Raw genomic sequence first — 25,467 nt, 5'->3', positions numbered from 1 at the left:
AGAGGCCTTCGGCTTCCCGGAGCATCGTTTCCCACGCCCCATAGAGGCCCCCGCTTCTTAGGGAGGGGGGAGGCTTAGAGTCATAGAATATCCTGTATTTGAAGGAACCCACAGGGATCATTGAAGTCCAACTCCTGGCCCTGCAAAGCACACCCCAAGAGTCACACCATGTCCCTGAGGGCGTAGTCCAAATGCTTTCTGGAACTCTGTCAGGCTTGGTGGTCTCACCACTTCCTTGGGGAGCCTTTTCCAGTGCACAACCACCCTCCAGGTGAAGAACCTTTCCCTAACACCCAACCCAAACCTCTCCTGACACAGCTTCACTGGTCACCACAGAGAAGAGATCAGTCCCTGCCCCTCCTTTTCCCTTCGTGAGGAAGTTGTAGACTGATAAGGTCTCGAGGCACAACAGGCTAAGTTGTGCTTTACTGCAGGAGCACTGGCCCATGGGAGCCCGTGGGCCACTGGGTCCCATGACAGCTGGTCAGTCTCTGGCACAAAATGCGAAGCCCTGCCCAGTGCTACCATCTCTCTGGGGACTGGTGCAGCTGTGCCACATGCATGCCGGGTGGCTGGGAAACGCAGGGTGCCCAGCCCCTGAAGCCAGATGTTCATAGCAGTACACTTGGCAGGAGTACTTCCGTGAGTCCCCCGCATACCAGCTGGGCTTTCAACACAGATCGTAAGACCCAGACTTCAGTGTGCAATGTCCTATCAGCTCACCAAAGGCTATGAATTTGTATTACCTGCAACTCAGGAGCTAGTGTCTTTCTATTAATACTGCTTTGGCAATTGGCTTTAATTTCTTTCATGAAATGTGATGTAGTTGTTGTAAGACAAGCACACCATGAGCTGGACAAACTGTGAGAGGATGCTCTTTCACACACTGCTGTATTTAACAGAAATCTCACTGCTGCGGTGCAGTGATGCACTGACTACACTGCTCAAATCCCAGCGATATTACAGAATTCAAGTGGGGAGCAGACCCGTAGGTTATTTCTTTCTTTATATAAATTACTTTATTTGCAGTAAAAGAAAGCATTGGTATAAAATAGCCTTTCAAATTCGGCAGTCGTTTGCTTGCTGTGTCAGCAATATGTGTGAAAGAAAAGGCATGCTCCGTAACCTACATTTCAAAGGTCACAGTGCTACTGCTACAGGCTTCTGAAAACCACAGTTGGAGCCAGCATCATGGTTGGTCTGAAGATTTGGTCTGTCTTACTGGTTATACTCTACCGTTTCTGTCAAAGATGTGTCCCATGTGGAATTTCAACACATGTTGAAATAGGTAAGACATATTCAAAATGGATTTTCTTGTGTTTTGTATTTCTTGTGAAGAGAAGTAAATTCAGATTCAGCTGGAAAGCAGAGAGAGGAAATAATGTTAAAGTAACGAGCAGTCTACATAATTTTAAAAATGTGAATAACAGGAAAAATGAGTAGTTTGATTTTGCAGTTTGAAATTTTACTGGTTTTTGTAAGTAAAGTGCTTGAATTGACTTGGGTTGCATATTTTTCTGTCTCCTAAAACACAGGCATTATGTAACTGGAATGTTTTTGTCTGTGAGTCGTATGCAGATAGGGTTTGGTTTGGAGAAAGAAAAGGAATGCTTTAGGCAATTCGTGGGATTGTTATATTTAAACTAAAGAATAACGAAAGTCATTTGTGGTAGCTCTGTTTTCAAATCACCCTGTATTAATTATGCCACACCTGCATAAATAGATAAAATTCTGTAATGTGTTTGTATCTGTGATTAACATCATAAAAATTTTGTTTTGTGTCTCTTTCTGGTAGGTTGCTCTCTGTAGCCAGAACAGCGTAGATTTGTAGAGAATGAAGGAGAGAACTGAGTGAACATCAAAATGGAGAAATAGTTCTGTTTTGAATTTCTTGTTTGCCTGTGCTATTTTTAAAATCTGGCTTCTTCCGTAGTTATTGCAAGCACAAATACGAGCAGTGTGAGGTTATTCTGAAACAGCTACTCATAATAACTGACAGTTTTAATTGTTTGTTCTTCTCTTTTTGTTTCTAAATCCATTGCTCAAACAGATGGTAAAATGTAGGATGTTGCCTTTATTCAGGTAATTTTCTCAGACTTTAGGTACTGAATACATGCAACTTTGAAAAATTTCAAGGCTGGGATCATTCATGGTGTTTGGGACTGGAGTGTGTTCCCTTACTGAGTGTTGTACCCTTGGTCAGCATCCTGGAACAATTTGCTTTTCCTAACAATGTGTCAAGAAACCCATAATAATCTGTAGGAGAAGTCATGGTGCCTGAGGTTAGGCGAGTGTACACAACTCTGCAAGCTCAGGACACTAATTACCAAGTATGCACTTCTGAGGAGTTGAAATAACAGATTTGCCAGAATAGAGTGTGTTTGGAAAAAAAAATCTGCAAAGAGAAACAAGCTTACAGATCTGTCCCAAAGCAGTCATTCTTTTTTTGTAATCGAAGGAGCATGTTGCAGAAAACACGCATTTATAGATCTTGGTTGTCTGAGGAGTTGTGTGTACACTGAACTATTGAGTCATAGTTTACAACAAATTTTGTAAATTACATTAAACTCTGATCAGCTCTGATGCTGCTAAAATGAGTTCTCTTACTGTTGTGCACATAGAAGTCTATAACAGTAAGATGAAAATATTTGCAAAAGTAAAACACTGAGTATTCCAGGAAAACAAAAACAAGCAAACAAAAAAAAACCCCAAACAACAAACTGTAAAAAGGAATTCCTCTCACTTAAAGACAGCACCAAATAAATCCTGGACAGATTTTTGAAAGTACTTTTAAAATGATGGAAAGCTCTGCCTGTTCAGAATGTTGATCGTGTTCAGTGTGCTTGGCAGAGCTGTGCTGTGTCCTACTTGCATGGCCGTGCCTGGAGGCAGGTCTGAATGGGGAAGCTCTTCACCCCTAGGGGCTCCTGTCGGACTTGTGAGGCTCTGTGGAACTGTGGGGATCTGGCATAAAATTCCTTGTGACGGTGGAGTTGTAGAACCTGGGCCCACTTGAGTAGTGAGAGAAGTGTGGGGGAGGTGTGAGGCAGAAAAAGCAAACTGCCAAACTGAGGCTCTCCCACACTGGAATCAGAGATGTGTGTAGAAATGTCTGAACCTTAAAACTTTAGATTATTATTTATTATTTTGTTGTTGTTGTTTCTCTTCTGGTGCAAGGCTGGTCTTAAAGGTCTTAACTTACTTGTATAAGGATGATTAAATCACTGGGTAAAATTCAAAGTTAAAGATCTTTCGAACCCACACAGTTTTGTCAAGATCTTATTCACGAATGAGTGGATTGTTTTGGCTTTGGTGGGGGGAGTTTTTTGTTTGTTTGTTTCGTTGTTTGGTTTTTTGGGGTTTTTTGTGATGTGATTTATTTGCTAAGGAACAAATTAACTTCAGTCTTTGTAAATAGCTTTAGAGTCAATGTTGGGTGTTTTTAGAATACTGTTGATAGATTATTCCTGGGATCTAATATTAATAAGGAGGAGACCTCGTTAAAGAAAAGGGTGTCAGTTCGTTTCATTCACTTGTTATGACAGCTAAATAAAGATTTTTGGGAGTAAGAGTATCTGCCAATTCAGTAAATAAATACTGTTATTTACTGTGATGACTTTAGATTTTTGTTACTTTTCATGCATGTTAAAAATTAATCAAACCGTTAAACATCCACATTGATTCCCAACATACCTTTTTCACTGCTAAGGGCAACAGTGAAACTTGAATACTGTACAGCTAGAACTTTGTGGTCCACACTTCATATGTGCTGGGTGTGGTCCTGTCATTTCACTGCTGTAGCTCATTTCTGGACATGGGGAGTTCATTTCCCTGCGATTTCAGCTTGGTTGGTTAGCTTGGGAGCTGGGGATTAGAGAGAGGCTGAAGATGTGCCACAGAAAGAGCACTTCCTTATTAACTCCCTAGGTGAGAAAACACATCCTCTCACATGCACACCATTGTGAGAAATGGTGTTTCATGCAGGTGGCACTTGGCTTGGGTACGAAAATGTGTTGTGTTCTGGTTTTGATAATGCTTCTAACAAAACGTGGGCCTGGACACAATACCTATAAATCAACAGTTCAATATATTGTTTTTCAGCACATAGAGCTCTGGAATTTTTCACTAAGCATGAAGGGAGTGTTAATTACAGACAGGTAGGAAGCATATTATTGCTTAGTTTTGTACACCTTTCTTCTGAATGTTTTGTTTTCTGTCTTCTTGCCTTTCTTATTATTCTCAGTAATGCCTGTGTCAATATTGTGCTCAGACTGTATTTTTACCGTTTTTTATTGAAAATAATTTGACTCCTGAATATTATTACAGGAATATAACAATGTGTGTATATATATACTTTGTGTGGTTTCTTGCATGTTTTCCTATCTTCTTTCGTCATATTCTGTGTGAGTGGTTGTATTAGAAGAATCAGTAGAGGATTTTGGAAATGGAGATTTAATAAAACTAAGGACAGCAAAATGACAGCAAGGTTTTGTGCACTACATGGTGTATTTTACCAAGATGATAGTTGTATTTTGCTGGATATTTAGAACATATCTTTGATGTTGGTAGTAAAATGTAGTTTTGTGCTGTGCAATAGCCTTCTGATTCCTTTTTACCCCCATCCTTTACCCAGTTATTGCTAAACCACCAAGATGCTTTTCAGGCTGGGAGCATTTATCCTGATGCCTTTTATCCTCCAATCTGCAAACGTGGTAAGAAAAGCTTTGTAAGTCCAAATTATAACAACTGCATTTTTACGTGCAAATCCTGCAGAATTTAGTAGGGTTGAAAATGGTTATGTTGTAAGAAATGAAGTGTGGCCAAAAATGATTTCCCGCAAAAACTATCCACCATTTTTTGTTAGAACCTTTTGGTAGAACTTTATAATGAAGTAACACATTTGAAAATGTTTTAGAAAGTAACTCTTGGGTAAATGTAACTATTTAATGGGTGGGGCAACTTGATAGAAGGATGCTGTGTGACTAAATTAGGTCAGATTACTGAGTACTGAGAGGACAAAATGGTCTTTTTTATATAAGTCTTAGGGAAGGCCTAAAGCTATTTCTGTATTAAAAAGTCTTAGTTTCTATCAGATCAGTCAAAGAGAGGATAGGAGAATCTAAAAATCCCACAGCAACAAAATAGGGTAGGACTTGCTGGGGGTAGGTGGGCAAGTGTTAATAGCATCCCAGTTTAAAGTCCTTTTTTTCCAGAGTGCAGTCTTTTGCCTTTTACTGTGCCTGTTGGAAATTAATGTCAGTCTTAATTTTGCTGCTTGCAGATCCAAAGTTTGCAGTACAAAATTTGCACCCTCTTGCACTAGCTGTAAAAAGTATGTCTTGACCTGCAGGTTGTCCCCTGGTTTTTCAATTCTAATAGGTCAGCTCTTGATCATAATCAACTTCTTCAGCAACATTAGAGCTACAAAACAGCCAGCTAGGCTTTGCTGTAGGATATTTGCTACTGAAATGGTAAATCTGGATAGTGAGCAATTGGCAAATGGGATAAAGAGCCTGTCCTCCAGCTACAAGCTAATAGCGTGTTTAGGCAAATCCCAGAGACAGGGCAATGATAAGTACTTTGTGTGAGGATATCCAGCCAATTGATTGTTGAGATATTAGTGGAAGTTTAAAATATTGGAAGTAGCTTACCTTAGTGGGCCATGCAAATTCCATTAATTTGGGGTGTACTTAGGATTTTTGTTTGGTTTAGAGCCAAATCACATAGTTGCAGCCAAACTTCTCGTTGTTTCTCAGACACAGGTTGTTGATGCTGCCTGTTGGTTATGCCAACTACAGGCTGCTTAGTTTGTATCCTGATGTGCTCAGTTCACATCCAGATCACCTCTCTGCTCTGGCATTTAATACTGGTTCTGTCTTCTGTCACTTATGGGGTCACTGTTCTTTGTTTTCTGCCCGGCTCTGCCAGCTTCTTGTCCCAAATTTCAGTCTTGCTTTCCTTGTTTTCATGACTGATGTTCTCCTGGGATTTTTTTCAGTTCCTACTTCAGCTTGTCAATATCTGCCTATCTCGTCTTTCCCTTCTAAACATTTTGACCTGTCTTATACCAGGCCAGTGGTCAGAGCCTCTCTATCTGCAGTATCCAATCTTCATTCCTTCACTTACGTTGGAGTCCATCTTGCCTTGTTAGAGCTGGACCACTTGTCAGCAGTGTCCTTAGTCAATGTGGAAGAAATAGGTACCTCTGCAGACCTGAGCTGTTTTAACGGAGTGTGACTAGATCAAGAACAAAGCCATCCAGAACAAAGCCATCTAGACTGCCTTTCTGGGCAGGAGACAGGCTTAGATGTAGAAGGCACTCTGATTTTGGCCAAGCAAGTACCATCCTTCTTTTATCTAGTTTAGCCTCGCTGTAAAATGTCACTGCTCTCTCAGTGCTTAATCTACCCTAATATTGTTCAATTTCACATTACTGCATCAACAAACATGTGCTCTTCCTCCAAGAGTACTGATGGTCTGAACAGTCTCCTGCCTACCTTCTTCCCCCTTAGAGAATTTAACATTGTGCTGCTTGGTCTGTTTCTGTCAACATCCCTTTGTACTTAGCTTTATGTAGGTACACAGAAATCTTTAGGCAAGGTCACTGTTAGATCCTACACAATCTTTTCTGCCTAAATTCAAGTGACAGTCATAATTGATTTTTCAAAAGAAACCTGATTTTTCCTCCTTTCCTCCCTTTTTCTCCTCCTATACCGACTGTATTTTGGCTAGTTTGCCTTTCTGTTGAAGATGATGGTGGTGATAATAATGACATTCATAACCCTCCTCTGCCCTGTGGAAATTGATACCTGTCAGAAAACATAATATTTTGAGCTGGCTGCCATTCCCAACAGCTTTTCTGCCATACAAGCGGATGCATTAATTTAGTCAACAGCTTCTCCGTCAGCTCTCTTTATCCTCTCTGCTTGGGAGGCAGCTTTTCATTGTACTGTACCTACTCACCGGCTCAGAGAAAAGGAGCAGCCACAAAATTTTCAGATGCTTCAAACCAAAATCATAGAAGGTAAATCTAGTATCTCTTTTGATAGTATAAATCACATAAAATAAGTATCTTTTGGCTCTTTTCATTAGATAGAGTGCAAAATGTATCTTCTGTATTATACGAAATTGAACAAAAGTCTGTGGGGTTTTTAATGGAGAAAACTCTTTATTTTCCTTTTTTCTTTTTCATTTTTCCCCAAAGAACAAATCAAATACTGATATAATTTTATTGCAATAGGAATGTTCCATGATGTATCTGAAGACACTCACTGGTCACCATTTCTCAAAGCAAGTATTGACTACATCAGAAGGAATTATCCTCAGCCTTGGGAAGAGGTAAGAAAATTGATTAACTTTCTCTTGATTGACTTTGCTTTCAACTATTTTCTTCACCTTCACTAGTTGTAATTTCATCCTTTGTGAGGTGTAGAAAAAACCCAACACTTTTCTATTAAAATCCCTGCTTGTATAGGAGCACTTGAAATCCTGTTTTAATCTTTGCCATACAAAAAATTTACAGTTTCCATATAAAGTCTGTCAGTTATCTCCACTGTGTTCTGGTGCTTATGATACCTTTCATAGGTCCAAACTTTTAAATGTGGTTGGTGGTCTTGCATTCCTGTGAGATCTGGTTGAGGGTTTGCCATTTGAAAACCAGACGTCTTTTAGAACTCTCATTTGTGAAATCTTGAACTTAGTCCAGATTTGCTCTTGTTAATGGTCTGTGAGCTACGAAGGAGGAAAGGAAAAACAATTTGTCAAATGTGAGAGTGCAGAAGAATGTATTTCTCTCCTCTGTGTGGCTACACAACACCCATGGTGGCAGAGGGAGTTCACTCCTTGGAAGTTTTTATCCTTGGTCCAGGAAAACAGTTTAGTACACATTTAACTCAAAGTATGCAAATTACCCTCACATCAACCATGTAATTCTATGGCCTTGGACTGTATAAAGTGCTTAGAGCTTCTCAAGTTACAAAAGTTGACCACAGCATCAAGCAATGAGTGGTCAGCACTCTTGTCATGGTAAATTCTTGGATCGTAAGAGTTTCTCACCTATCCTTGTATATACATACATGGATATAGGTGAGAAACATACATACATGCACATCCGTAAAATGCTAACATTTTCTTAAAGACAGGAGTAAAATTACTGGTATTACTACAAATGGATTGTTGTTGTGTAGGCTACAGAGAAGCTGGTGGCTTTCCTGTTTGGAATTGCTTCACATGTGGTGGCAGATGTTAGCTGGCATAGCCTGGGCATTGACCAAGGATTTCTAAAGGCCATGGGAGAAGTAAGCCTGCATTGTTTTATTTATTGATACAACTGGATTTATTGGAACGGATAACTTCATTTTGGACTGCGGTGGGGAGGAAAGAGAAAAGCTGGAGTCCTGTTTCAGGAAGATTTTTGGAGAGACACAATGTCACAAACTTCGTAAGAGTGACGTTCGTCAGGTTTGGGACCTGTAAACATTAGTGTTGCTTGGAGAGTTTGTTTCTGCTCATATTAAAAGAAACAGGCAGTTCTCTTGTTTTTCTCTTTCTCCAGATTGATTTTCATGGTTCATACTCAGAAGCTCACAGTGTTGGAGATTTTGGTAATGTTTCTGTTTGCCAATCATAGATCCTTGTATTGGAATAACTAGTCCTCTTCAAAACCATGGTGGTTGATTCTGTCTCTTATCCTGGGCAATGCAGGAGTAAGAATTGCATATGGACACTGTATTCTTGCCCTTCCCCATGGCTTGCAAAGCCCTGCTGTACCCATCCTTATGGTCCAAGTTTGAGGAGATGTGATAAGGCACATGGACATTTGGATTAAAGCCAAAATGCAGACCAAAGGATGCTAAGATTTAGATGGAGTCACTACTGTGATTTTAAATTGTACATTATTCTCTGGAGGTATAAAATGTGCAGCATACTTGCAGGTGAACCATTTGTGTATTCTAAATATATAGCTGGCAAATCTGCCACATAAATACATATAGAAGAGCCATGCATAGCTTCATCCACAGTGTTATTCATGACAGAAACTTAACAGGTTTTGTTTGTTGGGTTATGTGGGGTTGTTTTCATTCTTTCATCCTCAGGAGGAGATGTAGTGAGTCAGTTTGAGCTGGACTTCAGTTATCTGGCATCGAGTTGGTAAGATAATGAGGTTGCCTTCTTTAATATTTAATGTTCATTCTGTATAATCATATATAATATAATCACATATAATATCACAATTCTGTATTGATCTGTTTTAACAAAATGCTGTCCTTCTTTATTTTTCTTTCAAAAGAAGCACTTGCAACTATTTTAAATGTTATGAGTTTGGTATTCCTTATATGCATATTTACTGTTCCTTGACTTAAAAAACTGGAAGGACAGAAGAGAGTTTTATGTACAGGAACACGGCAAAAAAAGAGTAAATTATTTATCTCTGAATTTATAAGCAGTTATATATTAAATAACTAGTGAAAACTTTTTGCTGGAATGTCCTAGCAGCTAGTGAAATAACTCAGTCAAGTGGCAATCTAAGTGAGATTTACTTAAAGTTTTGGAAGTTGAAGATGTTGAATTCAGACAGTTTTAAAAGCAGAAAAATGAGCAGAAGATTTAGATGCCCACTTTTTTTTCCTCACAGTTGCATGTGCAATCCTGGTCTCTCTGGTATTTGTAAATCTTCATGACCTTATGCAGTCTTTTGAAATTTGGAATATTTTATGGGCTGTTGTTATTACAAGAACTTTAATCTTTTATTGGGTGATGTGGAACATCTGTTGTTGTAACACATTCTTTTTTTTTTTTTAGGTATGTACCTGTCAAAGACCTAGCAGCTATCTATAAGGAATTTTATGGAAAAGAGATCATAACTGAAAGCACAATTGCTGAATGTACTTATCTGCTGTTTTTTGAACTGTAAGTTAAATATCTCTACCTGGGCTTTTGTAAGTGAAACGTATGTAGGAGAATTATGATAATCATATTTGAAACACCTTATGCATTGATGTCAGCAATATAGGCTCCCTCCTAGACCCCAAAATCACAGAACATCTGAATTTTTTTTAATGACTAGGATTAAAATTTGGACTATTTAATGACTGTTAAATTAATTATTACACCACAGATGGTGAATCTTGACTATTTAATGCATTTATACATGTAACATATTTATGCCTATTTATTGGATAACAGCTGTGTCTTTAAGTACCATTGCACTGTTGTGCGTTAGCAATATAATTATCATGTACTGAAGAAGTCTCTAGATACATGCCTTACCTACATTTTATGTAGATCCCTTCAAGTCCAAGAATAATTGAAAAGAGACTTTGGATATCTGGCAGTGTCTGCTTTTGAGTATCCTGAACAGCTTAGATGTATCCTGTATTTCAGTTAATTATCAATAGTCACACAGCATTTACAAAAACTGTGAATCCTGCAAAATTAAGGGCATTAAAGTTTTTATTGTTACTTTTTACATTACAACTTCAAAAATGTATTAACAACCAACATGGAAATATAACGACTTGCATAGTATTTACCATATAGGACTTTTGAAAAGAACTGTATAATAATTAAATATTAAATGAAACAAATTTTATTTCTGAAATCTTTTTTCAGGCATGGAGAAAGGCTTCTTGTTGGCAAGGTTGGTCTCCTGTTTTCTTTATAAAAATGAACATACAGCATGGAGACAATGTGATTCATCTTCCTGAGCATATTGCCTGTCTCTTAGCTTTTCCCAACATTTGCTAGTAAATCTACATTTCTGGTGGAGAAGTTCCATGAATATTTCCTTGGAGGAGTGGATGACATGGCATTCTGGACCAACAACATTTTTGAGCTGACGAGCCATATGCTAGAGAATGGAGCCAGGTATAGTGTGTGCCCTGACCTATAGAACACAGTAGTCAAGTGCTGACACCCACTTAATTGTTCTTCTTAAGGCAGGTTCTTTCCTAGAAGAGGTGCTGAGCTTTAGATCCTCACTTGGACAAAGGGATTTCCATGTCTGCCTTTTACCCAGGCTCACAGGATTATGCAGGCCTTGATTTTTCTTTTGTTACGTGTTCACACTCCTTTGCCCTGGCAAGCTGCTGGCATGCACAGGTGATACTTAGCAGGGAAAATTTGGGGCGTTCTTTAAGACATACTCAAGGCTTTGCTTAAATGTTGCATAGCCATGCCCTGAGGTTCTGCCTGGACTAGCAATCTGGGCCTGCACCTTCTGGCTGCTGCCATCAGTCAGCAAAGATGTCCCTTTTGAGGGGAGGTCAGGTGTTACCTTCAGACCCTGAAGGCAAATAGAATTAGAAAGAATAGGAATATATACTCTAGTGTTTAAGCTCAAGCTTCTACTCACAATTTCATATTTTTATAGAAGTTTAGCCTTGTATGGCTCTCTTACAAATGTAATCTTTCGTAAATAACTTCAGAAGACCAACAGTGGCAATTAATCCACCCATTTATATGGAAAATATCACTGTTGCTATTTTGGGAAATTATGTTTGAAATACAGAATGGTACAATCTGTTACATTCTTTGTTCCTAAATGGCACTTTCATTAAAAATGCTTTAGATTCATATAGATAACAGGGCATGTTACAATAAGTTTCCCTCAAGAGCTCGGTAAAGACATATGATACTCATACAGAACCTAATCAAGGTCATCAGATAAATATCATAGGGGTTTCTAAGGGTTATGATGATGCTCTAATTTTGATTTTCTTTAAAAAACTGATGACTTCTAACAGAGGAATCAGTAAGGATAAAAGTTGTATTTTCAGTTTCACTTCTATTGTGGTAAAATCTTTAAAGTGCATTCTGCGTATTTTTCTTTAGTAGCTGCTACCTGCCTGAGAACCCACTGTTCATAAACTGCACAAAGGAGCACAAGGACAACCACGTGTAAGTGTAGCTCTGACAGTTTAAAGCTTTAGTAATGAAAGGAGAGTCTTCTGCTAATGTGGACAGTGAGCTACTGAAAATTAGAGATATTTTGGGTTATCTTTTTGAGTATGAATTTGAGATTCTCTTAGTGTGAATAACTAAGTTCTGTGTAAAGGAACTGCAGAACCTAACAGAGACTTTTACCTCAAGTCATTAGTTCAGTTATATTAATTCTTATCACTGTCTTCTTTGTTTTAGCAGAAACAAACAATCAAAACATGAACATCACAAGAATACAACTTCTTTGCTTACAGAAACACTTGAGAAGAATATAAACTATACAGAGAGAGGAGTTCAATTCAACATACAGCCTTGGGCAACAGTAAGTGAGAAGTAACAGATGTGTCAGGTAAAATTCATCTCTATATAAAATTGTTTTCATTGCTGTCTGAAATGCTGCATGATGGAGCAGGGTCTCTGGATGTTAGCAGTAGCTGTTAATCTATATATGTACGTCATAAGTACTCAATTTTTACACTTTGCTTATTGTATAGTGAAGTTAGAACACATCCTGCAGTGCCAAAAAAGACAAAATATATAGTTAGTATTTACATTTCACAGACATATGATTGCTTTTTTTGGGTTAAGAGCTCTCAGCAAGGCATAACAGTGAACGATTAGTAGTGCTCCCTTTAGTGCATACAGATTTTTGTCTTTCTAAAATGGTGCTTATGATCTGAGTCAGACTCCTCTTAAATCCATGTGGTGATTTCCACTGTTGGTGACTTGATTTTTGAGGTGCCCCAAAAAGTTCTAGAGTTTCGATCTGTGTTTTAGCCACTGTTGTGTCTCTTTATTATTTTTATTACAGAAATCCCTCCGCTTGATAAACCATGCTTTTAAAACCAATGTGTGGAGAGCATTAGGAGCTACACATCAGAAATCTTCTAAGCACATCTCCAAGCCAGCAGCTTCATATTTTCTGACTTCACCCTATGCTAGGCTTGGATGGTTGGTAATTTTTTCATCCCACCTTCCTCTTGATTTCTTAAAATTTTGAGTACACACCAAAATATTATTGTTGATCCTTTGGATACTCTTTAAAGGTGAGAGTGCAAAGCTGTAAACATCTGATGGAATGGCTTATGTTGTATGTTCAGAACAGCAAGTTAACCTGTAAGATTTTTCTTTTGGATGTTGATCAAGCTCCAAATGGAAGGAACCAACATTAGAACTAACACTGGCTCTAGTTCTGGGCAGTATAGGATTGTTGCTACCCTTTTTTGGTCATGGGTTGATGTTTGTGCAAAATTAATTGTCTGTCATGAGTTGATGACTGATGATGTCTAGTGAGACTTCTTGGAAATACTTGAGATTAGTAGGGAGTTCAAAGATAGATTCAGGACAGAGAGAGGCATATTCTCTCTCCTTGCCAATGAGGTTCTACTTTGACCTGCAACAGGGAAGAATAATAAAACAAATTTGCATTGCTACTTATCTAACTTATTCTGTCTCAAAATTTGGATTTAATTCTTGAGTTTACTTCATACTGGCTAAATCAACAGTAGTTAGTTCTTTCCATGTTCCCTCTCTAAATTCCAACATGTTACTACTGTAACTCTTTTGCTTATCTCAGATGCACTAATGGAAGATGATTGTTCTGGTTTTACTTAATTCAAGAAAACATAAATAAATATATGATATAAAAAATTCTGTGTAGATTTTTACAAAACTATATGGGGAAACACAGGTCCTGGTTTATCTGAATTATGGGGGTTTTTCCCACTAATGTTGTGGTAGTCTGAAAGCTAATGCTGATATTGTTGACTCCCTTGCTGTACAGGGCACTGATCTCAGCTGACCTAAACCAGGATGGATATGAAGATCTGGTGGCTGGAGCACCAGGGTACAGCACCATGGGCCATGTTCAGATAGGAAGGGTGTATGTGGTCTACAGCAACCAGTCAGGTTTGCCACCAGAGGACATGGATCTGGATGGGAAAGCTGACCAAGTACTACAGGGTCATCAGGTAAGGGGTCAAGGCAGATATTGGTCACTTAAATTTTTTTGCCTGAAAACTGGTGAATTTTGACTGAGCATTGGTATCATTAATGTGTATGAGTATTATTCCTGAAATACTGCTCCTGATTAAAGATGTCATATGCTTTTCAAGAAAAATAATCATTATTAAAGTTCCGGGAACAATTGAAGTGATGGTGATCTGTGGGTTCACTTCCATTACTGTGCCAGATAAGTGAGTACTAGACCATAAAGTGCCCTTAAATAAAACTAAGGTTGTGTCTCTCTAAGCCACAGTATAGCTCATCCTGGTCCCTGCATTTAAGAAAATATTGTGTTTCCTGTCCTTTTTAATCTAAAATTATTAATTTGAGATGTTTCAATTCCTTTGAGGCTACATTTCTTCATTAATTGATAACTTCTCCCCAAATCATTTTGTCTGTAGTAAGAGTATTGAAAAAAAAAAAGAGAAAACTGATTTGACATGATAGTGGCTGGTTTGTAACCAAGAAGTAGGAGCAAATGACCCCTTTGAGTGTTAAATATGATCCTCTGTAGAAAATACCTTTAGTCACAAAGAATATAATAGGGAGGAATGAGCTACATTTCATTTTAATTTGTTTCTGTGGTTATAAACTGTGAAGTAACAGCTGCTGTCTTCTTACAGAGTGTTTTACTGGTTCCCAGTCATAATGCTGTCAACAGGAAAGACCATAAGCTTAACATCAATGGTGCACTGGACTCAGAAGAGGAAATAGCAAAGCAGCACCATATTATGTTCTGTTGTCCTTCATTTTAACACAACCGACTTTGAGTTAGTGTGTTGGCATGGGGGTTATTACTTAGAAGAAAAAAGAATTGTTGGGATAGACTTTTGTCATCTATTTCCAGTCTTCCCTGTGCAAATGTGCAGTAGGTTTTCATGGTTTTGACTTGAAAACATGAGAGCAATCCCTTTTCTTTTAGCCTTCAGGAAGATTTGGTTCTGCCTTGGCAGTCCTGGACTTCAATGAGGATGGAGTGCCAGATCTGGCAGTTGGAGCACCTTCTGTGGGATCTCAGTTTCTTACTTACAAAGTAAGCTACAAACATGGGTTTGTTAGGGTTTTTTTTTAACTCTCCAAACTGAATGTTTTTATTGATACATATTTTTTTAAACATTGAAATGAAAGAGAGAATTTCTGTTGTTGCTCAAGGTGACTTTGTAATTTAAACAGATGTTTATAACCTTTGTGGGTACTTTGACTGGAGCAACAGCAATGACAGCTGCCTGTATTTCTCTTTCAGTGGCCTTTTTGCACATTAGAAATCCAAACCAGATTGCAACTTTGCAGCACTGACATGCTGGAAATGTAAGGGGCCATTCATGAAATACAAATGTACCCTTTATATTTAGGAACAGAGAGTCTGGAATGGACCTCATGGGTCAATGAGTTTTGTCATATGCTGTCACAGGGCAACAAATGGTAACTAAAATGTGATACGAACACAGACACACTTGCTAAAATAACCAAGTTACAGAGGCTTAATGACTTGCAGCTTACCAGATAAGCCCATATAATGGTCCCTGAGTATTTCCAGGCCATGCAAACTGAGAGGTAAAATGTTTTGATTTAAACGATATCCATTAAGCTTAAAACTCTTCAGAATTTTACATACTAATTTAGCTGCCTGAATAAGAATTTAAGTGCTTTTATTTAGACTCACCACTTGGAAAATTGTGTGCATCTGTTGTGCCTGGCACTGTTTGCCATTGTATTAAAAATTAATAAAATTTGAGCCATCTGAACGTGTGTATTGTGAGTATAAATTATACACTATACTGCCCTTGCTCCTTACACACAGTGTGATGAAAATGTACTTCTCTAGTTTGTTGCTTGGTTACAGCAGTACCCATTACCCATGGATATTCTTAGGTTTGGGGTGGGAAAGAAAATAATATGGGAAGGCTCTGAGAGGGAAAATAAAGCTGTATGAATAGCCCTTGCAGAACTGTTCCACTCCTTGTGATTGGCCTTGGATTTAATACTTGGTACTGACATGTAGGTGGTCTCATGCCTCATTTGCCTTTTATGCCCTTTAGGGTGCTGTATATGTCTACTTTGGAACTGAGGGAAGAGGCTTGGCACCCGAGCCAAACGTTACCATAACTTGTCAGGTATATTGATAATGTAATATCCTGTTTATACTATCCTGTTAGATAGGCTGACACATGGGCTACACAAGCAGGAGGTGAGATAAAGGGGAAAAGAGCTTATGCGCTTAATAAAAAAAAATGTTAAAATCTAACTTATCGTTGCAAGGAAATTTAGACTGAGGGGGATGGAGTAAGCAGGTGCTTGCTTAGATTGGTTGTATGTGGGAAAGACATTTATACCCCAGTGCAGGGGAGGCAGCAGGGTGAATAGCAAGGTGCATAGCCCTCACAACCAAAAAAAGCCAACAAAAAACCAAAGAAAACAAAATTGAAGCCAGGGACTGGGAGGGTAATTTGGTCAGAAGCAAAGTTAGCTCTTTAGAATTAAGTTGCTCTATTTTGCTACAGAATTGATGGTTTAAGTTTTATTTCGGGCTTAAACTAACTGTTTATTGCAGTATTCCTACTGTAATCTTGGTTGGTCCCTCCTGGCAGCTGATGTTGATGGGAATGGAAAAGCTGATCTGGTTGTGGGCTCTCCATATGCACCAGGTGGTGGGAAGCAGAGAGGATTTGCGGTTGCATTTTACTCTCATATCAACAGGAGTGACCAAGGTAATATTTATTGAGTAAATTAACCCTCCCATATTTTATGTGACTGTTCATTTGTTCCTAATTAATCCTGGGATAATTCAGGCTTGGAGTGATCTCAGAGGCTGTCCCTCCTGCTCAGTAAGGGATAGCTGTGAAGCCTGACCAAATTGCTCAGGGCTTTGTCCAGTTGCATCTTAAAACCTCTAATGATAGAAATTGCACAGCCACTCTGGGCAGCTGCTGTACTTCTTGGCAGTCCTCATAGGGAAAAAAATCTCTTGTTACAGCCAGTATGAACCTTTCTTGTTTCACTTTATGTTCATTGTCTATTGTCTTCCCACCATGCATAGTGACCTCATAGGCATGGAAATCATTGAACACCCCTACTAAATTTGCTCCAGTTTAACAACATCTTTCCTGTTACTGAACAATATATTATAGGTGTGATTTAGGGAACAATCACTTCTCTCAATGTCTTTGCCATGCTGCTGCTTATATAGTTTAAGGCACTGTTGGCTGTCTGCTGTCAGAGCCTCACACTCAGGTCTCTGCCCACCAGGATCTCCAGGGCCTTTTCCACGTGGCAACTCCCCAGCCAGTCTGTCCCTAGCTGTATCACTGCAAGGGCATCTCCTTTCCCAGGGTTAGGCTTTGCATTCATTCTCACTGAATTTTGTGAGGTTCCTGTCAGCCTGTTACTCTAGCTTCCTGGGTGCCTCTGAATAGGACCACTCCCCTGCAATCTCCTGTAATCTGCCAACTTCACAAAAGGGCATCTTGTTGCCTTGTCTAAATCATTTATAATAAAGTGTCCAACGGGATGAGTCAAAAGATTGATCCCTGAAGGCACTCCACTTGTTGCAGGCATTCAGAGAACAACACATTGTTCTCCGCTCTTGTCAGGGTGATCATCTCAACCAGGTTTTTCCCATCTGGGTTTCTGTCCATCCAGACTGCAGTGTCCCAGCTGGGATGCAAGAACATTGTGGGAAACTGTGTTGAAAACCTTTGCTAAAGCAATGGATTCAACTATGTATTGTGAGTCCAGGGTAGGCTGGTTCCAGGTTTCGAAAATTGCAAATGAACGTCAACAAATGAATCTTTATCATTCTGTACATTCCTTCATGTGGCTAAAGAGGAATGCTACAAGTGAATATAGTTAATGAGTACAGGTGATGAGGTTTCTAGTGAATGAGGAAGGAAATGTCATAGATGGAGCTAAATAATAAAGCTTGAGCAGCTTAGTCAGAATCATGTAATTGAGATTTACAATAATGCTTAATTGTTGCAGCTTATTCTAATTCATGTAAAATTAGAAACCACAAGAACATGGGTTTCAAAACACTGCTAACTGACATTTTTGTAAAACCAAAGCACAGAATGGGTTATTTAAATTATAGCCAGAATGATTTGAAGCTCTCCCACCCAGCACCCTTGAAGAGTTACAAATTCTGATAAACAGTAAGTAGTTTAGGGCAGGCTTGAGTGGTAGCTTTCACGTACTTCATGTAGGCTTTTGGAAGGATTGAGAAACAGGCTGTGTCAAATAAAAGCTTTCACCAGCCAGCAGAGCTGCAGGGTGAGTAAGCAAAGTCAACAATTACTGGTGCCATGTTATGGGCAGTGTAACTTTGCATAGAGAAACTTGTTGTCATAGGGTGAATCAGTGGATGATTGCAAATGGGTTTTTCAATGCCAGGGCACACGAAGATTTAACTCATATTTTTTTCTGGTCTCTCAGGACTCCTGTCAGTACAGGATGCCAACTGGATGATGGAGGGGGAAGAAAACTATGCTTGGTTTGGATTTTCACTTGCCAGCTGCCACCTGGAGAACATAACATTATTGCTGATTGGTAGCCCTACATGGAAGACTTGTTCTAGGTATGTTGTATGTGACAGCTTCTGTCTCCTCCACTCTGCTCTACTTCTGCAAGGTTTAAAATTTGAAATAGATTAGACTTCCAGCTTTTTAGGAAGTTTCCTTTTTGTTCTGCTTAGAATACTTTCATTAAATTTGTATTTTTATGCCTTCACCCTTCCCTATGAAGACAAGGGTTTTTAGACCATCTCTAGGGCAGGTCTCTGTTATTTAGAGACACTTAAAAATTTCTTGGGTTTTCTTGGGGAGGAAGAGGGGTCACAAAAATGCTGATGGGTAAGGCATGCCTTAAATAATTGTATGGATAGCTCTTACTTTGAGAGAGCATTTTTAAAAGCAAATTAAACACGAAGATGTCTTGGATGATAAAAAAGTGGATAGACAGACCAAGTGTGTGCTCTAAATATTGTGTAATTAGTTAGAACAAGTATGGGAATTACTAAAATAGACTTCTAGAATTTGTCAGGCACTATTATTGCAAAGTAAAAGGGGAAAACATGTACAATAATATGTTGTTACATACAAATTTATTTTGCATTGTAATTGCATTGTCAAGCTGCAATACCCTCTTGTCGGATGTCAGACAGAGTGTTGGGAAGGTGTACGGGTATAACCCACCAAGTACAGAGCGCTGGTTTGAGATAACTGGAGACAAGGTAGGGCTCCTTCTTTAGTATGGGACCTTGTGAATAATTTGAAGTAAAGTGACATTCTGTAGAAATTACATAGGTGTTTTAAAAATCTGACAGGAGATGGGCAGAATGGGTTTGTCTCTGGCCAGTGGTGTGATGTCTGTGGCTGGGAACACAAGAAAAGTTTTGGTGGTGGGTGCACCTACTGCAGGTATGTCCTGAAAATTGGAGACCATTTCTGCTTAAGGATGTTTGTTTCTGTAGGACTCAAGGAGAGATACAATGTTTAAGTTAGAAAAGGGACCTTTGAATTGCCATGAAATTAAAAAAAAAACAATTAGAAATCACTGTAATCACCTGTATGTGCCTTACACGTAGAGTCCTCTCTACTGTGCTTCAACTTCAGTGGGTCTTTTTCCTTCCTTAAAATGGGCTTAACAACATTACTGCTTTGCATTATTTATGTAACAGTGATTTGCTAGCAGACTGCATATTTCTTGGAAATGAAACCACACAGTATTTTGTCCTCACTCTGGCAGTAGACAGTAGGGAACTGAGGATGTCAAAATGCAGAAGTCTAAGTTGAATCCATTTCTCCCCTGGAACTGTGACTAAAAGATTTTTTTTTTCCTATGCTAATTAGTGTTAAAGCCATATAATGTTTGATGTTATTTGATACATTATATTATCCATTTTATGTAATGCCAGTATTACCTATAATTTTAAGTACTAAACTTGAGTTCCTGTGTCTGATGCTCAACATCTGTTATTTCTTTTTTTTTCTTCCAGACAGCCTGTCTAGGATTTTATTTATGTCCTCAGTGCTGCATCAAGCTGGACTGGCTCTGGTATATGACCTGTCAAACAGCACCAAGCCTTCTTTGCTCAGCACATTCAGTGGGGACAGGAGGTTTTCTCGTTTCGGAGGAGACATTTACTTAAGTGATCTGGATAATGATGGGCTAGGTAAAGCTTGAATCTAGACCAGAAGTGAAGGGTTTAACTTTTGGCAACAGGAAAATTGGTCACCTACATACTCATACAAGTGCTAACCACAGTCTGCTTTCCCAATTGAATTGTACCAGTATTCCACTGTGCCTTACAGGGAGGCTTCTGTAAAATCCCAAGCAACTCAGTCAGAAATTGAAACATTTTAGCTGCCATCATTAATAGAAATTGTGGCATCTAGAGGCATGTAAATGCCAGCTCTCCCATGTTTTGATTTAGCATTAGTTCATTTCTGCTGTGTCATGTCCTCTTTGTAATATGTGCAGATGAAATGATTGTGGCATCCCCACTGCGAACTAACGGTGTCACCTCAATCCTGGCTGGTGCGGCAGCTGGCCGCGTTTATATTTACAACGGCAGACAGGCATCCTCGGGGAATGTCACAGGCCACTGCACATCATGGACATCTCCCTGTCCTGAGGACTGGGTAAGAATCAGGAAAGTGAATTCTGGACATGAATTTAGAATTGTAACTAATTAATCACATCCAGTACAAATACCAAGTGTGTTCTGCCTTGGTTCCAGAAAACAGAAGGTTTTCTCAGGTTTCTGAACCTCTGCAATTTGGCTCCTCCTGTTTGTTATTAAATTACTTTGCTGTTTAGAGCCAGGGTTAACATACTGGTCTTCTACTCTCCTCCACTGACTTTTTTTTTTCCTCTTTTTTTTCTTCTTCAGGCACAGTATGTTCTGATTTCTCCTGAGGTAAGTAACCAGAAAACAAACTACTGAGAAAAATTAAAAAGTCCTACTTAAAAAAAAACCCTAGCAGTATTATAACCAGCAATGTTATTTTATAGGAACTATCAAGATTTGGGAGTTCCATTACCACTGTGAAATCTGAAAGAAAGGTGAGAAAAATTACTGTTGTTGGCTGTTCCATAACATCCTTCTACCTCACTTGAATATACTAGCTAACACTTCACATGTATCTTACACATTTTCAAAAGTCTTAAGTTCTTTACATAGTTAATTAAGTCACTCTCTGAACTGGTAATTAAACCCATTTTATAGGTTGATGAGCTATGGAGTAGCCAACATTTTGGCACCTGAATTGAAAGGTTTGAATCACTTTAAACCAGCCTGAATTATAAAGTGCTTAGGAGTTTGTTGAAAGGTTCCATGGGAAATGCAGCATAGGTGCCTCCTGCCTTTACTGTTCATGCCTGCCTGTATGCAAAGTGGATGCTCAGCTGTGGAGCAAACCGAGCACCCAAAACCATTCTTCTCATTTAGTCTTTACAGGTTTGCTGTCCTGGCTATCACTTGCAGTGAACACTGTTCATATGTCATGTGTTTGTAAGCATAGAGAGGTCCAATTCTTACCTGACTGATTTAGGATGTGTTTGCATACCTGTTTCTCTTTGTTTCCCTCACATGCCCAGTTTTTTACCAAATGCCAATTGCTACATTTCTATAATGCACTGAGGAACCTTTTTTCAGCTGGAAAATTACTTAGTGCTTGTTCAGCTGAGTTCCAATGTTCTGCTCACTCTGACATCATCTCCATGAGGACTAGGGTTCTCTGTGTGAGTACAGAGGAAGCCTCAGTACTAGGCCGAGGAGGTCTTCAACAACTGGTATTTGACTTCTTGTGTTAAAACATGCAATGGACAAGCACCTGGAAATTCTTCTCAGCTAGGTTAGGGTGCATAATCCAACACCTGAAACAGAGGCACTGCTGAGTGCAAGCGAGGCTATTCTCCAAGCATTTGTGTTCTGTTGCTATGGCACCACTCTAGTCCACACTCCAGCTTCATCTGTCTTGATATTAGCTCTGAGAAGCAGTTTATATGGGCAAGAGATTTATTTCATTTGTTCCAGCTTGCTCCAGTTCCCCAAATGAAATAGTATGGCAAACAGACTTTAACTGCTACTCTGATGAGGTGGGCTGCTGCCTCATTTCCCATCACATTTCTGTATGACACTAAGGAGATGGTCAAAATCCATGGGGGAAGCTTAAGGCAGCCATGCACCTACAGTTACATTTTGCTACCTTTGCTCTTTATCCCTGCAGAAAGAAGTTGTAGTGGCAGCAGAGAGAAGTTCTGCAAAAGCTCGGCTTGGTGGAAGGCTTTTTGTCTACTCACTCTAAAAATGCACAGTAGCCTGGAAGACCAGGGCACACGTGGTCTTCTAGTGAAGAATCTCTGTAGTATTTGTGCTACTTTCCTGAACTCACGCAAACCAACAGACCCCGTCAGCAAACTTTTGCTGAATTCTGTGGTGGGCAGCAGCACCGCTTATCTAGAACAAACAAGCTGGTCTGAAAACCTTTTAGAGGTTGAAATGAGCAGGCAGCTGGATTTTTGGTAGTACTATTTGGCCGTATAAGGAATATCCAGTGGCCACCTTCTTTACTGGCCAGATTCGAGTATCTTCTTGACAAAACTGGGAAACTGCAGCACATCATTTACAATGCCTTACATACTGTGATAAGGATAAGGATTCTAAGTTATGGGAAGTTACTGAAAAAGTAATAAGCATGGAGCAGCTTTAAGACTGACAGAAAGGTGAGTGCTGGTTCAACAAGACTGTCTCTCTCTCCCTCAAGCCTTAAGGCCTGCACTGAGGGTAGAGTGCAGCTTGGATCTCCCAGGGAAAAAAGAACAAGCAAGACTAATGAAGTTTTAGGAAATGCTTTTGCAATTGTGGCTGATTACTCTGACATCCTTTCTGCTTTACTGTAAAATTCCATGACCATGGTAACATAGAATTGTTAATGGCTTTTATTGTTAACAGTATTGTCTTTAATACTAATTTTGTATGATGCAGGTTTAACAGAGTGTGCATCAATTACCTATTAAACAACTTGAGCAGCAGAATGGGTTGATCCTATTATTACCAACACTACTTTGTAGACACATATGTGTATGTGTTTTCTCTCTCTTGCCTCCTTCACAAAGGCAAAGCATTATTTTTATTTTAAATAAAATAGCACAGAATTCTAGGTCATACTCCAAAATCAAACACTTCAACTTACGTTCCTAGGAATTCTCTTTAAAGGATGTTGCTTTAAGCAAATCAAAAAAGGCAAGGTGAACATTAGCTTGATGTACAATGTGTTCTGGCATCTACTTTAAGGACTTGCCCAAACAGCAAAACACTTTAAAAAAGAAGTTAAATCTGAACTTCGTGACAGAAGTAACTGGATAGAACTGGGATTGCAGTGTTTACCTTACAAATCTGTTAACTGTGGTACAAGGCAAAACAAGCAGTGCACCTTTAAGGGCAGAATAAAGGTTTTCTTTTCAAATCAAAATTGACAAAACCAGTATGTTCTGTAGCAATTCCATTCTCAACATACACTCTCGACTCGCTTTTGTTTTTTCTATGTATGATCTCCACATAATTTTATTGCACTTGACTGCATTTTGATTACTTGAATTGTAAGAAAACCCTTAAACATTTGTGTATGTCTGTAAAGAGAAAAAGCAGTCTTGTAGACATGTCTTTCTCTCCGTGTTTTTATTGTGCTTTAAGTCAGTTATGTACAGGTAAAGAGTCAAAAGGAGTCCACAGAAGCCTCCCTGCACAAAAGCTTATTAGAAAGCTTCCCAAAGAGCTGCACCAACACATACCAGTTCTCGCCTAAATGAAAACATCAGCATCCATGTCCCTTCACACACTGAGATTCCTGGGGTTTATCAGCTGAGGTATGTGAGCCATTGTTTTCTTCCACTGGATTGCTAAGTTTGGAGGGTTTTTACTATTTTACCTGCTAAGCTAAAAGGCTGCCAAAAAAATCAACTAAAGAGCTCAAAAGCATTACAAGCCCCATTATCTTTCTCACCTTCTCATGCCACTAGTACCTGTACTTAGAGTCAGATACAGAAGAACTGCTGGAAAATAACTATGTACAACTGACTTGAACCAAACCAGGATCACAGGCCTGCACAACTTTAATTTATGAACCTTTTTATTTCCATCTTTGACTCATTAGTCCTGAGAAGAATGTTGACAGCTACAGCTACTGTCTTTTCAATCCCTACCAGTACAATTATTTATGTGGTGTCACCTAAGGAGCTGCTCACTGTGTTAGATTAAAAAAATCCCAAAGAAGAAATGGACAGCATGTAACCTGATATAGACATATTTCATGTTCCCTCTACAACCTGAGAGAAAGCAGTGGAGAACTACACCCTTAAAGAGAAGTCCTAAGAAAAAATAGAAATAGTTGGCATAAGGCTTTTACTCCTTCCTTCAGCCTATCACAGGACATCAGCCTTCCACACCCTTAACTAACCTGGCTACTTATTGTGGTGCAGGCTAGTCCATGCTTTGTCTTGGAGGGAAGAGAGAAAAGCAGAACCCAGCTTAAGAAAAACCAACAACCCATCTCTTGATTTTTACCAGAATTTGAATAATGACCACACAAGTTGTTGATCTGCAGCTGTACCAATGTGTGTTGAAACAGTGTCGGATGGAAAATGCAAGTGGCCATTATCCATAGGCCCACATGCCCTGTTCCTAGAACTGCCTGTTTTGGGCCTGAATTAATTGTTAAGGAATATACAAGATTAGCAGCTACATTTCAAAGTCTTTTATTGCTCATTGTTTCTCACTGCTCCCAATCTGGAAGTCATGCTTCACATGAGATGCAGGTATGCTTTTTGCTTTGGAAAACCTGTTCTCTGCAATTAAATAGGGCCTTAAAAATCCATTCAAGAAGCCACTCCTGGGGTGGATTTTTCTTTGATGTTTGAAGTCAGATTCCTAAATCTGCAGCTCAGAACCAGAATTATTGATCAATGCTGACTGCTGTCCTCCTTTAAGCCAAAAATTCTTTTCTCTGTAAGAAGGACTATTAAGCAAAGCAGTATTTGACAGAAACATTTAAAACCAGAATGCCCAAAGAGTAAGTACATGTATGTGATACAGAAAACTAAAGGCACATACACGGGGTGGAGGTGAAACTGCTGTAGAAAGCATTTTGTTATTTTCCCTTGTGTTTCTCTCCTTTTGTGCATGAGCATTAAAAATATCATTGCAGGTTTTTGGCACAAAATAATATAGAAATTAGCAAGTTTAGAAATTCTTGCAGTTTTCAGTAAAAGAGTAAGTACATGTATGTGATACAGAAAACTAAAGGCACATACACGGGGTGGAGGTGAAACTGCTGTAGAAAGCATTTTGTTATTTTCCCTTGTGTTTCTCTCCTTTTGTGCATGAGCATTAAAAATATCATTGCAGGTTTTTGGCACAAAATAATATAGAAATTAGCAAGTTTAGAAATTCTTGCAGTTTTCAGTAAGGGAGAACAAATACAAGGAAAGTGTCCAAAGTCCACCCTGTAACAACAGCAATCTCTTCAT

General features: G+C 39.0%; 1 protein-coding gene across 14 annotated transcripts; it reads left to right on the top strand.

Annotated features, from left to right (window-relative positions):
* The first annotated feature begins 351 nt into the window (after window positions 1-351).
* On the top strand, window positions 352-22,974 carry GPLD1 (glycosylphosphatidylinositol specific phospholipase D1). 14 transcript variants are annotated; one of them, XM_008630914.2, is made up of 25 exons: window positions 355-1,288; window positions 4,102-4,157; window positions 4,634-4,712; window positions 7,241-7,338; window positions 8,187-8,297; window positions 8,555-8,603; window positions 9,096-9,150; window positions 9,802-9,909; window positions 10,612-10,639; window positions 10,727-10,866; window positions 11,833-11,898; window positions 12,142-12,262; window positions 12,752-12,891; window positions 13,724-13,910; window positions 14,867-14,977; window positions 15,984-16,058; window positions 16,496-16,652; window positions 18,373-18,514; window positions 19,069-19,168; window positions 19,262-19,355; window positions 19,934-20,110; window positions 20,419-20,579; window positions 20,831-20,857; window positions 20,953-21,003; window positions 22,170-22,974. In XM_008630914.2, exons 1-25 carry the CDS (start codon window positions 1,192-1,194, stop codon window positions 22,245-22,247), a joined length of 2,508 nt encoding a protein of 835 aa, XP_008629136.1. In that variant the 5' UTR covers window positions 355-1,191; the 3' UTR covers window positions 22,248-22,974. The 14 variants fall into 14 exon arrangements, 13 of the variants coding, with proteins under 13 accessions (XP_017586215.1, XP_008629136.1, XP_017586207.1 ...); XM_017730716.1 differs by having other exon boundaries at window positions 357-1,288; window positions 12,139-12,262; XM_017730720.1 differs by lacking the exon at window positions 4,634-4,712 and adding an exon at window positions 2,051-2,082 and having other exon boundaries at window positions 1,225-1,288; window positions 12,139-12,262.
* Window positions 22,975-25,467: the final 2,493 nt, after the last annotated feature.

Source organism: Corvus brachyrhynchos, unplaced genomic scaffold (assembly GCF_000691975.1).
Source record: "Corvus brachyrhynchos isolate BGI_N302 unplaced genomic scaffold, ASM69197v1 scaffold43, whole genome shotgun sequence".
In the NCBI taxonomy this organism is placed as follows: Eukaryota; Metazoa; Chordata; class Aves; order Passeriformes; family Corvidae; genus Corvus; species Corvus brachyrhynchos.
Note: the sequence above shows the minus strand (reverse complement) of the source record. Positions and strands in the feature narration are given on the sequence as shown.

Coding starts and splice junctions, on each gene's coding strand:
- GPLD1 (XM_017730716.1), top strand. CDS start 1,192: ATGGTTGGTCTGAAGATTTGGTCTGTCTTACTGGTTATACTCTACCGT. Junction 10,867..11,832: donor ATGCTAGAGAATGGAGCCAG/GTATAGTGTGTG, acceptor ATTTTTCTTTAG/TAGCTGCTACCTGCCTGAGA. Junction 20,111..20,418: donor TCTGGATAATGATGGGCTAG/GTAAAGCTTGAA, acceptor TAATATGTGCAG/ATGAAATGATTGTGGCATCC.